This window comes from Sardina pilchardus, chromosome 20 (assembly GCF_963854185.1).
Source record: "Sardina pilchardus chromosome 20, fSarPil1.1, whole genome shotgun sequence".
NCBI lineage: Eukaryota > Metazoa > Chordata > Actinopteri > Clupeiformes > Clupeidae > Sardina > Sardina pilchardus.
Window position 1 is genome coordinate 28,145,990 of NC_085013.1, and position 16,355 is coordinate 28,162,344.

A 16,355-nucleotide genomic window follows, 5' to 3' on the forward strand; every position below is an offset into this window, starting at 1 on the left:
ACAACTGTTATTCAGCCAATCATGTTCACTATTTTCACAGAGACAAATGCAGACAAACTAATTAAATTAATCAAATATTTCAAGTCATTACGTCCTGTGAATAGACGTTATTATGGTTACGAAATGAAAACTGGTTGACATCTGAATTTAAAGATGTCAACCAGTTTTCATTTCGTTATCTTCGCTGTAAACACCATGCCGCAGACTCAAGCTGCGTTGTGATGTGACAGTAACCTGCTTCCAAACCAAGAACCAGGACAATTTCTCTGGGTAAACAGAATGGTCAACCTCAGCGCGGAGTCGTCATGACGCTGGGTTTGCGGTGAGCTGGAGCTGGGTCACTGACCTGCTTTGTGAAGGTGGAGCATCTGAACGCCTCCATCTTTTTCAGTGCCAAGAGGACTTCAGTCCCTCCTGCTGCCAGGGGGGTGGGGGGGGGGGGGGGGGGGGGGGTGTCTGTGGAGAACACGCTATACACAATTTGCAGTTCCAGCATTACCATCTCAGGCCATGTTTGTTGAAATGATCCTGAAGCCACTATACTCATGATAATGCTAGTTATGACAAAACATATTTACAGTACTCTAAAACACACCTTACCTGTCACAATTTCACACACTACCAAATCTGCTGTGATTATAACTGGGTTTCCATTTCTGCATATTTTATGCACATTCATGAAAATTCGGTTAGAGAGAATCTGCACAAAGTCCCTGGAATCCAAACATTTTGAATGAAATTTTCATTCACATCTCAGAAAAGGGTGCCATTAACCACTGATCAAATCTGAATGAATAAAAGTATTGACAAGCATGTTAAACTGGGCCCCTCCGGCCATGCAGCAGCCATGCGGTCAACCTCCGGTCCGTCAATGGCAACTTTGACCACTGGGACGTCTCCAGTGACACAAAGCATGCCTCTGCTGCTCTGCCTTCCTGCTCTGCCAGTGATGATACTGTCAGTGGTGGCGAGTGGAAGATGCCACTCTGATGATAGGGTCAGCACTGGCTAGTGGCAGATGCCACTTTGTTGGTTAGTAGCAGCACACAAAAAAAGCCACAAAAAAAGAGACAATCTTGAATCTAGGGGGGAATGTTGGAAATTAAACATCTAAAGAATATCTTCTGTCAGAATGTTCAAAACTGTGTGGTACAATTTCTAAATTCAGTTTCTTGAATTGTACTTCCTATTAGCCTTGGCCATATGTACCACATATCACTATCCTGAGTCTGTATTTGTACTTGAAAAAACAATAAACAAACTACAGAAAAAAAAGAATGTTCAAAACTCCCCTGCTGAAGGGTCATGGAGCTAAGACAGCATGCAGTCTGAAAAGTTGTGGGTTCAATTCCCAGCTTCCACCCTCGCAAAGCCATGCTCTTCACCAACACCTTGAGAAGTGTTCAGGAAGACCTCTCGGAAGCAGGTTTGGTCTCCTCCTGACACGGTCACTTGCCATGCCCATCGGTGGCAATATTTTTTACTGACAAACACTTGATAAACCACGTTATTCTTATTGAGCGACACCGACAAATATAAACTAGTAATTGATGATGATTGGTGGCGGCGGCAAAATTCTACTAGTTTCTGGGGCTGTATTGAAACCAGTGGAATCTAATGGAATCCAATGGAATCCAATGCCAAAAGCCGAGTGTGCCACACTCATTCCTCTCCCTACAGTATGTGGAGGACATATATATTTTTTAATTTGTTACATAACAATCTATCACATGCATGGCAGCTAAAAGAAAATACAAAAAGAAAATGTTACTTTCACTGATGTATTTATGTAGTGTATCAAAGGAGAAAATGTAAGGCAATCTGTTTGTCAAAACACCCATCGTTTTCTATAGGGCTCTCTATCGGGCACTAACGTCATGCTTTCATCTCGTTGTGAAAAATGTAGGCTACTGTATAGTCTTAATTTGCCACAGCTGATGTATGCAGGTCTAGATTTCAGGAACGGTCAAATCGACACCTGGCGAGGGAAAGCAAGGTGGGATGGGCACATGGTTGCATTAAACACACACACACACACACACACACACACACACACACACACACACACACACACAGCAACAGCAACAGCAACAACAGTATTTCCGTGTACCTTGGCACTTCTGTGGCGGAACAACGGAGATTTTTCATCGCATCATATGGCAGCTGACATCAAACATTGGTGCGTGCGTAATTTTAGGCCCGACCGGTGCAGGAGCCTATACTGTGTGTAAGAATAACATAAATACCCTATTACTGTAATAACAAATAATGAACCTAAATGGATTAAGTGATATGATGAAATGAATAACAGCTATAACAATAACAACAACCAACGACAATGTAGTAATAGTAGGTCTATACCTTAGTGGTAGTACCGTAATAGTAATATGAAGAAGATGGGGAAAAAGAGAATATTCTATGTTCACAAATAGGCATTTGATGCTTCACCTATTTCATTTATCTTATGAGAGCTTAATGGGAACCTAGCTTATAATGGAACAACAAGAGGAGCATATAGTCAGTTAGGCCTACTGTTAAAAATACATAGGCCTAGTTTTGGCCTATTCTATGATTCATATGGGACATCAAAATAAATAGGTGGATCACTAAATCACCACTAATGATGGTCAGGATGTTCATGGAGTAGTGTTGGCTGCTCCACTGGTTCTGTGAGTCATACCGAACAACAGTTTTTAAGCCCTGTGAAGCTGATGATTTGTTCTCAAAAGCCACACCTTCTTCCCTTCACGGCTTCGGAGGTAACGTTAGCATCATGCACATAGCTTTCGATGTCAGTCAGTCACGGCGGATCAACAGTCTCTTCCGCGCAACAGGTTAGACGATTTTCTTTTCAACTCTTCCTCGCAAGACAGATTGGTAAGTCTGAGAATTCGCAACATGTTGGCCGATATGGTCAAGCTCTTATGTCACACTTTTCTTGGTAACGCAGACAGAAAACGTTTATTGAGCTTATTGTTAATGACAATTAGACGTTATTATTTTAAAGAGCATAGGGCAAAATATATTTTAGGATTCTGCTGTCTTAGTTTTCTCAGTTGAGGCTGTGTACAGCTTTTTAAATTGCAGTTGTCGGTAAACACATGATCTTTTGAGTTAGTTTAGTCTAAGTAGCCAATAAAAAGTGAAGTCACGTTACAAAAGTAGTGTCGCCACCCAATTGTATTTGCATTCTAGCCAGGATAAAATCTTTGACAAGTGATAACCTTAGCACTTTCTTTGTTTTTATTTACACTGAGATCTATAGACGACATAGAGGTGAACAGTAAGCAAATCTTTTCAGACACTTTGGTCAACATTCAGCTGTTCATAGCCCATGCTTTTGGAGAATTGTGTGTCAAAAACGTGACAATTTCTTATTTGTCATTTCTCAGTTGTATTTGTCATGTGGCTTTGTAATGAATTATCACACGTAAAGTAGGATAAACTACTGAAACTAAAGAAAATAGGCTACTGATTAAGGTGCATGGGACACTGAGGTAAAATGTGAGAGAAATGCTGCTGCAGCTTTTGTAGGTGTCAGCAAGTGTCAATGAATATGCTATAAAGTATTAAGTGTATAAACGAGCCTTTCATGTAGGTTTGGTGCAGGTTGGGTTAAGCCAGCTCTACTGTATATTGTGAAAATTGGAATGTGCAAATGTCAAATATGTAATGTTAATGGACGTCAGTGCAGCCTTATTGTGTGTATAGTATCATTCGTTCATTCTGTATGAAGATACAGTATGACAGGTGATGTGAATTTAAAGAGGAGGCTCCGTTTGAAGGAGTAATATGTACATTCAGACTCAGACAGTTTCCTCTAACAACAAAGATAGATTTATTTTGCACCAAACATGCATAGATTTTTGTGGCAATTTTGTTGGTATAGCCAGACTAGATATTAAGTAAAGATTGACAGTAAATTCAAAGTGAATTTTATTTGAATTTTAAAACTTCAGTGACAACTGAGTGACGACCCGAAGCCCTAACCACAATAGCAAGCCAAATGTCTTGTACCAATATTTATTATGTAGCTCTAAACAATAAACAGATTTGTATTGTGTGCTAAATTATTATTTTTGGGAGATACAATACAAGTCAAATTGCTAAATAAGGCTGCGGTGCAATAGCCAGATTATGCTTTTCAGTTTGCAGGGAAAAGAAACAAAACCGTATCTGTTGGGCATGTACATGTTTCTATAAAGTCACCTTTAAAAAAATCAGTTGGAATGTGGTTTTACATTTGACATTCTCACAATGTCTTGTTCTTTTACTTGTTTGTTTATATTGTCTCATGTTTGCCTTATACGCCTTACTGACATATTCAGAGTCAGGAGTCTTTTGACAGTCTTTGGGTTTGATGTGAACTCATGCATGGCAAAAGATAGGAGGGAAAATGCATTATATGGATTTTGAGTAATGATGTTGTACGTCTCTTTGAGTGTAAAGCTTTACTAAGCAACCAACTACAGTACATATGTTTAAATGTGAACATAGTCAATATGCGTTAAATGTGTTTACAAATCAATAGGAAATTGATTGTCTCATTTGTAGCAATAACACTGTTATGTTGTGGTTTGCCATTCAAGTACTGTACATGTAGAAGAGAGGATTCAATGTGGGAGAGAGTGTGATGACGTTAGTCACTTAATAGCTGAGCAGTAGACAGATTCACCTACAGGATTATAGTTTTGGAACGAATAAGGGTAGTTGATTTGTTAATCGGATTCGGATGAAGTATATTTATGTGCCTGAACACATTCTAAATTGTACAGTTGTGTGCTGTTTTAGGGGCAAAGCACACCTTACCTAAAGCTGCCAAAAGGACACGCAAAACATATGAAAGAGTTAAATTAAAATAATCACAATTAGACTATTTAAAATGTACTGTATGTTAATTACTTAAAAACTTGAAAAATGCAGTAAGAATAACGAGTAAGTACCAGTGTTAAATCAAACTAAATAGTGAAGGAGGACTAGCTAAAATGTTATAACTGAAATCTTAACACTTCTTCTCTTTTGTTTTAGATACATTTCATCAACCACCGCATCTATTTTTATAAACACTTTGCTGCTGTCTGTCTTGGTGACGACGCTGGCGTGTTGAATATGAATCTTCCTGAGCAGAGCATGCACAGTCCTGCTGAGGGCTGCCTGAAAGAGGACAAGTCTGAGATCATGGTGTCCTGCTGCCATCGCAACATGTTTGGGGATCCGCTGGCAGCCTATCCAAACAACTCCATCATTTCTCATCTTCTCCGCAAGACCATCCACAACAAAAGAGCCATGAGTGGGAACATGTTCTATCTGCCGCCTCCACCCACCCTCTCTGGCCTGGACGACACCAACATGATGGTGTCCAAAGACAGCATGGAACCTCCAGACCTTCGAGAGCGCCACTCTCCAATCAGCACGAGCGTCGAGGTGGAGCGACCCCTGAGCGACCATCTCCAAGCGAAGAGGGCGCGCGTGGAGAACATCATCCGCGGCATGGCGGGATCGCCCAACTCCAGGCTCCAGGGAGAGGAGGACGTCGGCGACCCTGACCTCGAGCTGGACAGGAAGGAGTTCAACAAAGAGAACAAGCGGAAACAGAGGCTCCCCCAGCACCAGGAGAGCAGCGCAGAGAGCGAGACGCCAGCAAACATGGCCGCCGGCAGAGGCGGCAGCAGCAGCAGCAGCGGCGGCGGCGGCAGCACCAGCAAGAACCAGGAGTGCCACAAGCTGAAGCAGCAACTCCACAGCATGCAGAGGCTGCTCCAGCAGCTGGAGGACAAGTTCTTCCAGGTCTACAACCAGCACGACTCCGAGATCAACAGAGCAGAGGACGAGATGGACGACATCGGACATGCTGACCAAAGCAGCGGTTTGACCCAAATGAAAGCTGCCGGTGAAGCGCCAAATGGCTTGAGTGTTAGCGAGGGATGTGAAAGCAGGCCTGACTGGACGGCAGGCTGTCCGAGAGAGAAAGCCGTGGTGGACGTCAGCTGCCTGGGCAGCAAGAGGGACGGGAAGAACCTGCAAGAGACTCTTAAGTACGAGCTGTCCAGGGCTGTGAACGAAAGCATCGACACCGTGTTCCAGAAGCTGTCGTCCACTCTGCTGACCCAGTCGTCTCCGTCGTCGCTGTGCCACCCTTGCACTCCAGACAGCGCAGGGTCTGTGAAGAGGACTCACATGTCGTGCAGTCCCCTGGTGCCATCCAGCACAGAAGAGGCCACCATCAAACCACGACCTCTTCCGTACTACAGGAGCTCAACCCCACAGACCCCGGAGCAGCAAACGGAGGCCCTGTCTCTCGTCGTGCGCAAGTCCCCACACAGCCCGCTGAACTCCACCGGTCAGTCCGTTAAGCAGCCGTATCCATTCCATCAGCCTCCGTTTCAGTTCGGCTATGCCGCCCCCCTGCATGACACCCAGATCCTAGAGCATCTCCTCAAGTATGGTCCCCATGGTAACCTGGGAGGCCTCGCGTGCCTCCCGGCCCCGCTGGACAGAGCCTCGCCGGACTCCGAGGACCTGCCCTGGGAGAGCATGTCGATGAGGTCAAAGGTCATGTCCAGTCACCTCGGGCAGCACAGCAGACCGGGCGTACTGGGGTCGGTGTCGGTGGACGGCCTGTGTCTCCCGCACGTGAAGATGGAGTGTCGAGATCTTCAGAGCATGGCAGAGAGGAGCTCCTACATATCGCTCAGCATATCCTTTGCAATATCGTCTGGTGTGTTATTCACTGAATTGCTGATTACAGTAGCTTTGTGTCATATTTCCAGATCACAGGTACTTTTGCATCATATTTTAATTATTATGCATTAGTTAATTTACGTTAGCAGTGGCTCCCACTGTTTTACTGTGTAGGGTGCCAATTAAATGTTATCTTCATAGTCACTAATCAATAGATGCCAGAATATCACAGGTAGAGATTTAAGTTTTACGTACCATAGCGATCAGACAAAATTTCACTATGAAGCAATATATAACAACACATCCCATGATTTCACAGCATTTTTAACGAGATATTGCTGTTTCTGTGTAGGTGAACACTAGTCCACCTTCTATGCTGACAAATTGTTTATGGTCTTTTATGTATTTCAAGGGATAAAAACAGGCAAACAAACTTGAGGTTTTTCTCCTTCCTGGATGAACAATGACTTGTTGAGTAGAGTGCTGAGCAGATCAGCCAGCGCAGACTTCAAGGAGAATTTTCACTTTGATCTCGGTAACCCCAAAGAAAATTATAGCATATTCTTTAATCTGAGACCAGTAATGACTTTAAGTTCAGAAAAAGACAAATAAAAAGGAATACAAGGCTTTGATAAGAATTGTCAGGAACAAAAGGCAATTTTCAAAGCGAGAAAAAGCAATAGTTTCTGTTCAGGAAACCCTCTCTTTTTTCTCCGACTTGAAAAGGTGCATCAGATAGTACCCACCAACCTACTGGAGCGCATCACTGAGGTTATGTTTTTGTTGTTTCTGAAGAGAGCTTTCAATTTGCCTTGCTGTGAAAGGTTACTGTCTGTGTTATACTGGGCATATTCTTATTCTTTTTCTTATTCTTTTTTCTTATTCTTATTACTGACATTTGGTCTTAAGTTGTACACATGCATTTACTTTAGGAATTACAGAACAGCCTACAGTACACCTCTGAAATTGAAATTATGCCATGGAACTAGTGATAGATGGATATTTGTGTGATAGATTGAGGGAAAAAAACCCACTGCCTGTCACACTGGTGAGGAAAGTAGTTAAAACACCTTGTTCTTTATGTTCCCAAGACAAAGAACCAGGCAACTCTTTGAACAAGTCCTCATCAATCTTTCATTTCCGATTCATCATTTCAAAGGAAAGGTTTTCCAACCCAGCGCTGGACCAAAAGACCTTAATAACTAAGGCGTCATGCAGAGAAATCTTTCTATGGATAAAGCATATATTTTTTTCTAATATGAAATGTAAATGATCTTGACAAATTAGACTAGCAACGTATTAACTAATTTAACAAATACAGGTGCCTAAATCTCAACATGTGATTTAAAAGCAAGTCAGCCAGCAACAGATATTACTGTTTTATTACTGAAAATATATTCAGTTTTGTTGAAATGTATCTACTTTGGAATAAGAGTGTCAGTTGAGCTTCTGCAAAGACTAAGCTGTTTTGTCCAGAATATATACATACAGTAGTATACAGAGGTTGACTTAAATCATTAATAGCCATTTTCCGTTTCATGTACCAGTGTTTTCTCTGTCAGACAATGAGGATGTTTTACAGCCTTAACTTTGAACACATTCAGGAAGGTTTGACTCCCAACCATCTGAAGAAGGCTAAGCTGATGTTCTTCTACACACGTTATCCCAGCTCCAGTGTTCTAAAAACATACTTCCCTGATGTGAAGGTAAGATACTATACTGAATACTGTACTGGATGGGTACATTAGAATCCAGATTCTATTTGCACCCAGGGGTCAGTAGCAGTGCTGTTTGTACCAGGTGGGTGTATGGGTAGATGTGGCTGAGGGATGAGGGGGTGCTTCAATGTCTGAAACCAACTTAGTCACAGGGAAGGCCACATGGACTCATGTTAACTCTTATCCTGATTTGTAACATATTGTGCTTCAGATTCTCCACTTACAAACTTGTTAACTTTATAGACTATATACAGTATCACTCATAGATAGACTCACACAAACACAGTTTTATGTCTATCTCTCTGTGTTTGCATCTAACCATCTTTCTATATAACAATCTATCTGTTTATGTTTTGTGGAATTTATGGAAATATCTGCCTTTGATGTCACTGTACATTACACTGCTTTGCGTTACATCACATAGAGCTTCTCCCACTGTGAGAAGGCCTGTAACGGCACATCTTATCTGGTAGCCTCTCACACCTGAGTGTTGTAGGCTATATTAGCCATGTCTGCCATAAGCACTCTGTTCTGGAGTGCCCGCTCAAATCAAATCAAACTACAAGTGACCCTGCGGCGCTCTGCTTCCTTACTGTATTACGCTTCTTTTCAGGAAATTATCTCATTTGCCATCTACCCGAGAGTTAGATAAGAAGTTACTACCCTTCTCTTTTCTGTGTGTGCAATAACACTGACACATTAGCCTAGCTTAGCATAATTCACAGGAAGTGGATTAGTTTGTACCTATAGGCTAGCTATAAGCTAACTAATGTAACCCACTTCCTGAATTGTGCTAGATGAGGCTTTACTGAGGCCGTTCAGTGTGGGCCTGGTGTCTCCCTGGCTGCTCGCCACAGTGCTGAAAGCTCCTGCACTGTAGGTGCTGTAGCCTACACCTTTGGAGTGCCCACTTTGGAGGAGATCTGACGTGCAGGACACTTAGATGCACAATGTGATGAAAAATGATGAAGACACTGACTCTTTATAGTGTACCATCTCTTGCATGCAGGTACTAGTAGGAAGTGCTTCCAAGTGACATGAAATTTCTCCCATAAGTGGCACTGAAATGATCAATTTTGCATTGTGGCTCGTATCTCAAGAACATGAATTCATTTTGGTAGGGGTAGAAGTTGGTTGATTTTGGTAGGGGTAGAAGTTAGTTGATTTTGGTTGGAGTAGAAGTTAGTTTGTGAGAGGGTGTCAGAGCAAATGCAATGAGCTCTCAGATTTGTCTGAATCTCAGGCTACAGTGTGAAGGAACCAGTCTGCTAAATAGGTGGTTATCGCTGTACACATATTATAAGAGAGAAAATTATCAAAATTATCCACAATATTACCTTTTTTTGTAAATATCTGAGAGGTCTGGAAACATGCATCAAACTTCTACATATACAGTATCTAGAAAAAAATGTCTGATAATAAACTTGTCAGGAAAAACAACTTCATCTTGAACGGCTTGGTTGGGACTGACAAATGCTAGCTCTGAGGAACATGAAATTTCAGTAGGCTATTATGTGAAACTTTTGAAAGTAAAATCCCAGGAAATCTGTTATGTATGTAAAACTGGACTCATTTAATTGGACACATTTCACCCTCATAGTTTCAGTCTCATCCACACCACTGAGGTTATTGACACAGCTTACTGTAGGTGTATACAGTATTGAGAGGACTGATAAGTCACATAAATCTGTATCTCTCAGAAGGATACTTTTTCCTCATTGTGTATAATTAACCAAGTGGCAGCAATTATTTTAAGTCCACTGATCTATTCAGCACAGCCAGCACCCACTAAAGCTATGTTCACACCGCAAGTCTCAATTTGGACTTTTTGCTCAGATCCGGGGTTTTTTTTGTAGCTGTTGTGTTCACATTACCTTCATATCAGATTTCAGTGTGAACTGTTTGCTGTTCCAACCAGTTCCGCATGTGCAAAAGAACAATAACAATGACATCAGCTAACCCCAGACAGCGCATAATTGTGAATGTCGACGTAAATTAATGTAAAAGTCACATCAAATCCGCCTTGGTTGTTCACACTGCGGCCACAGATCTTGGCAAGATTTGACTGTTCACACTATTTCTGAAGTCTGACCTGGTCACCAAAAAATATCAGATTTTGGCCACTTTTGCGTACGGTCTCAGACCCTGAGAGGTGCCCATAACGTGCCCCCAGCCCTCGTCTGCTTCACGCCACCCACCCCTGTCCTGACGGGGCCGTGGCATTACGCTAACTAACCCCCGAGGGGTGTGGCAGTGAGCGGGGAGAGTCTGGCCCAGGCCTCGTCTCTTGTCCCTGCTCACGGCTAACCCCAGGGAAGTTAGACAAAAGAGGGAGGCTAATCCAGATGTCTGATTCCATTCTGTCTGTTGGTTCAGTGAGAGGGAAGGCTCCTTCTGCCCATAGGGCTTCCTCACTGAGCGCCAGAGACAAGGACAAGAATCCCTGACCATGACTCAGCAGTTTTTTTTTCTTTCTTTTCTAATCTCTCTATGTTGTCAGATGCCTCTCTGTGAGGCATACAACAACAACAAGGCTAATGGCAAGACAGGGGATTGTGACTTTTTGGTCAGATGTCTTTTTATTTAACAAAAAAAAAAAAATTAAACTGGCTACATAATAGTGAATGCAATTATTTCGTGAACCTAACTGAATATTAAAAATAGTTAAGCTTTAAAGCCATTTGATAGCATATAGACCCCACAATGCTGTGCTCTGGCACATGTGTTAGCAGCCATTGCTATTTGAATGTAGCACTCTTGGCCCTAGTCTAGTTATTGTAACAGTCGCTTTTTTTATGTCATGTATCCCCAGTTCAACCGCTGCATTACATCCCAGCTGATCAAGTGGTTCAGTAACTTCCGAGAGTTCTACTACATCCAGATGGAGAAGTTTGCCCGGCAGGCCATCGTGGACGGTGTGAACGACGTGAAGGGGCTGACCGTCACCCGAGACTGTGAGCTCTTCCGAGCTCTCAACATGCACTATAATAAAGCCAACGACTTCCAGGTATCCCACAGGCTTTTTCAGTTGTACACTTGGAGACACACATGTAATGATACACGTGATGTGAACTATTTTTATCCTGTCAGAGATGACGTCCTCAGCAGAAGTATATGTCGTTGAACAGAATCTTATTTTATGGTAGTTATCTAGAATGAACAGTATGTTCCATTGCTTTGATGCATTTTATTTTATTTTCAGCTGTTTTTTTTTTTGCATCAGGTGCAGTGTTGTTTGAAGAATGCTATTTCTTCTTTGTTACCAAACCAAGAAGTTTTTTTTTTTTTTTAACAATATCTGGCTCTTCTGCTCATAAGACCAAGCTCTCTTTTTAAAAGTTCACTTGCAAATGAGTTTTTGTTTTACCAACAGTAGTTAGCAGTCTGTTGAAGTAAAACTAGTAAAATGCGGTCCCTAAAGTAAATTCAGCAGTCAAGAGGAACGGAACTCGCACACCTCTATAGCCGATGCAAAAACATTTGTTTTTATTGCATGAAAAAAGTGCTACCCAAAAAGAAAAGTGCATGCAAAACGTTTTCGGTCCTATTTAGACCATCCTCAGTGCAGAACTTACTTTAGTCCCTAAAGTAAAGCCAGAAGTGATGGCGGCCATATTGTAAAAGAGCACCATGAGGGGGGGGGGCAGCCGTACATGTGACCAGTGGCCCTGGACTGACCCTTTGTGCCGGACAGCACCTGTGGCTATGTGGCCCTTCTGCAGCCATTATCCCGAGCCGCAGTGTCGCTTTATCAAACTGTGGGAAGAGGAAGCTGTAGAATCCTGCTGAAACAACTAAGGATTATCTCATTGCCATGCCTGGGTGCGCCAGGGATTGCTACTGATGCGGAATGCTGAGAAAGACGTGGCAGATTCCGTGGATGAGGTGGCGGGCGGTGGGAATGAGCTGAGACAGTTGTCTTTACCTTGGGACCAAGACATTCCTTTCCCAGGGTCCCTTTGTGTGGAGGCGCACCGAAAGAAAATAGACCCACTCCCCCGACCAGCAGCAGCAGTGTTTTCTATTCGTCAAGACCTGAAGGTTTAGCATTGGTCCGCTTTCTGCTCCCCACACCCCCATGCTGCCTGCATGAGCCCAGCTCAATCCTAAACACATTTTATGCAGTCTGGTGCCTGTAGAAAAAGCCTTGCAAGAAACGTGACACTTCCTATAGCAATTTATTTTTAACTGTTAGTATAAGGCAATACTCCCAACAAAAAAAAAAATTCAAAGCGGTCTTACACTGCAGCCTACTATTGATTTGAACACAGTATTTGTTTTATATATGCGAGAGAGAGAGAACAAAAGGCCAAAGGAGCTGGCGGTGTTTGAAGTGATGGCACTAAAGAGTGCACGTGGTGATACGGGCTCTGCGGTGTTGGTTCAGCACTCTATGTCAATGATCAGGTATAAAGGGCCCAGTCATCCTGCTGCTTCATTGTGCCAAACTTCAAAGGGCTCAAGGTTAGCATATTGATCTAGACGAGACGTGGCTACACACACGGCCCCCTTTGAATACCTTCTTCAGCTCAATTGGATGAAAACCTGGGAGCGTAGTCCTAAACTACCCATCGGGCGATAATGGTCTTCACTGAGCATAGTTTAATTTGCTCATTTTTCTCTCTGGCTTTCTCTCTGTACTTACAGTAGGGAGATGTAGTTTTAAAAGCAGGTTGTAATGTGGATATTGTGCCTGGCTTAGTGCAATTATTGTAATGTTTTTCATGGACCTAAATGTCAATATTGATAGTCATTCTCACAGTGTATACTATTTTTTATATATATCTTTGTTCACAGGTTCCTGAACGATTCCTAGAAGTAGCTGAGATCACACTTCAGGAGTTCTTCACTGCTGTTTTGCTGGCCAAAGACTCCGACCCCTCGTGGAAAAAAGCCATCTACAAGGTCATCTGCAAACTGGACAGTGATGTCCCTGAAGACTTTAAAACATCCACCTACCTGTGAAGAACTTGATCATATATTCATTCTAAGAGGACATCATGTTTTGTGTGACTTGAGAGTGATCTTGGGTAAAGAATGAGAAGGATGAGATGGATCATGTATATAACAGATATGAGATATTAAGGGACGCTAGCATGAAGTGGGAAACCAGTATTAAGTGAAAGAAAATAGATTTAAGTAAACATTGCAGTATTGAAAATATAAGATTTTTTTTACCGTATTTAAGGTAGCATTGTGTTAACATGCTACACAATTATATCCAGACATCACCTTCACTTGACTTTCTGACAAATTATAAAAGAGCCAATATCAGGAAATAGAACTTCTTTCTTTTTAAAAAAATTCCCTCACTAATTTCTTATTTACTGTTCTGTTCTCCAAACCAAATGTCAAGTGTTCATTGACGGATGATAAATGAAGTGGCTAGACTATGAATGTAAGAAAAAAAATGTAAAGAGGACATTTCGACATTACCATGTGGTAGAAAAGACATTACCATGTGGTAAAACGTCTGATGAGAATTCATTTTCATTTTCAATTAATTTTAGAGTATTGCTTAAAATACACTGCACTCTTACAATGTAGAAACATGTGTAAGTATGACATAAGGTTTCATGGTACTGTACATGTATGTTGCATTGAGATGGTAAAGTATAACTGATGACTTATTTAGGAATCTAAGCTTACAGTTATTTTGTGAAATCCATAAACATCTCATAGCAGTGCTTTAATGTGCTGGATTGTGTGTATGAAATGGCTTCTTTTTCATATTTTAAGTAGGTGAAGTAGATCTTTTAATGATTGTAAATGGCATTCATGTTGTAAATTGCATTAAATTAAGTTACCATGTTCCTTGTATATTTTTAAATGCCTTTCACCTATTGATGAAGATGAAGATGTCATCATTGTTTTTCTGCCACTTAATATACTATATGTGTAGCTTTTGGTTTAGCATTAGGTAAAGATTTTTTCGCATAGATTGGAACTGAGAATTGGGTGTCTTTAAAAATTGTGAACCAACAAGCTTTTTTCTGTCTCAGGCCTCTCAGCTTCCACTCATTCATAACATAAAGCCGCCGGTTAAACACGCACCAAACTATTCACCGCGCATTGTGCTTTGGCTTTGGCCAATTCAGCTCCCATTTCTAAGGCCTGCGTTCAGCCGGTGGCTGTGGCGAGCGCCTGACATGTCTTAGAACAACAGCGATACATTCAGGCCTACTGACTAATGCAGTGTGACCTCATAACACCAGTGCCAGGAAAGCAAAATTCCTTTCGGTGACTTTTTCCTCCGAGCATCCAGTCCAAAGCGCATCACTCCAAAACCATGTGTGCCCCCCCCCCCCCCCCCCTCATCCCTATTGAACCACAGCTGAGGGGACACAAATCTCCTGTTATAGGAATATAAATGCTACTTTATGTCTCAGAGATGAATTTAGCAGAATCTACATTACGATGCATTGCCACACACACAAACCTGTTATTTCATGAAGGTCCAATTTCTTATAGCAATTATACTGATGACAGCCAGTTCGACCCTAAATAGTGTTGGAAAATTAGAGGCTAAAAGAAGTGACAACTGTTTTGATTATGTGACACAACGTCTTTTTATTTAATGAGCTTGGTAATTCTGTCTGTAAGAAAAGGGTTTAACAAGTTATTTCCTTAACAACATGGAATCATTCAAAGGGAAATCCTCCATGGTGCTTGAGAAATCGCAATGGAAACATTAGAATTAAAGAAAACGAAAGCAGTAATTGAATTTGCTTTGCCAAAGGGTAATTGAATTGCACAGTAATTATTTATCAGACATTTCTTTTCAATTATATTGATAAACAAGACATAATTGATTTAAATTTTCAATTAAACATTGCATGTAGTACGTGGTTGTTTGGCAGAGTTAATTTGTGCTGACATTTTGAATATGGAACACGGTTATGATGGATGTGATCGTATGAACAATAGATTAAGGAGACTGAACATTCATCTTATGTTTCAAAAGTGTATTGCTTATGTGGAAGTTGATGCATAATCATAAAGACAGGGACAAAGAGGACGTAAATCTACAACAAAGCAAAGGTTTAGCCATTATGCATTTGCCTATTACAAATGCACCACTCTGTAGGTCTTATGCAAATGATCAAACAGAACTGTTGAAAAATAACACACTAATTAATTTACTTTGATTGATTAAAAAGAATACATTAAAGGAACAGAAGTGCTGATGTCCAAGTAAACAATCTTTCCAGAGTGATACCTGATCTCTGCCACTGTGGTAGGACTCATTGCAAAATGGATATCCTGTTCAGCAAACTCAACATTTGGCCTAGTCTCTACCCACTATAGGCAACCTCCTCTTCTGTTGCACCCTCTTGCATTTAATCACAATTGTATTGGTTCAGTTTGGAAAAGGACTGCAAAGTGAAATAATTTGTATTGTGTACTGAATCAGTGAAATGAGCAAATTAAGTTGTACACATTTGAATTGATTGCCAAGCACAGTTTCTCTTTAATGCCATCTTGATCATCATCATCTTTGGAGGACAATGCTCTTCATATTATCATTGAAATGTTAGGACTGTAATATGTAAATAGAAGAAAGCAGGTTTTTCTGTCTATATGTACGTCTAATTTGGTAAAAATGTAAGGTGCCCTTCTTCAGTTCTGCCTGTTGGCCACCAGAGGTCCTCGTAAACACAGAGATGCCATCAATTGGTGCAGTACACATACAGAGGGATTAATCTGCTCAATTTGCCTCCCTAAAAAGTGATCATTGCATTGTCTATAACTCTATATGCATGTATTTTACAGATTGCCCAACATGTATTGTAAATTGTAGATATTACTGTGGATAGTTTAAAAATCAAATAAATGTAATCAAATACAGTCAATATGACATAACAAAGGAGACTTATCAGGCTACAAGAGACACCAAACCCAAATCATCCTAGTACCATATGTTCTCCAGAGTCCAGATAAATGCTCATAAAATAA

General features: G+C 41.3%; 1 protein-coding gene across 1 annotated transcript; it reads left to right on the forward strand.

The window, feature by feature from the left end:
• The first annotated feature begins 305 nt into the window (after nt 1–305).
• Nucleotides 306–14,170, forward strand: prox2 (prospero homeobox 2). The gene is made up of 6 exons (XM_062522192.1): nt 306–322; nt 843–957; nt 5,029–6,696; nt 8,280–8,387; nt 11,212–11,406; nt 13,197–14,170. The coding sequence occupies exons 1-6, from the start codon at nt 306–308 to the stop codon at nt 13,362–13,364; spliced, it is 2,271 nt and encodes a 756-aa protein (XP_062378176.1). The 3' UTR covers nt 13,365–14,170.
• Nucleotides 14,171–16,355: the final 2,185 nt, after the last annotated feature.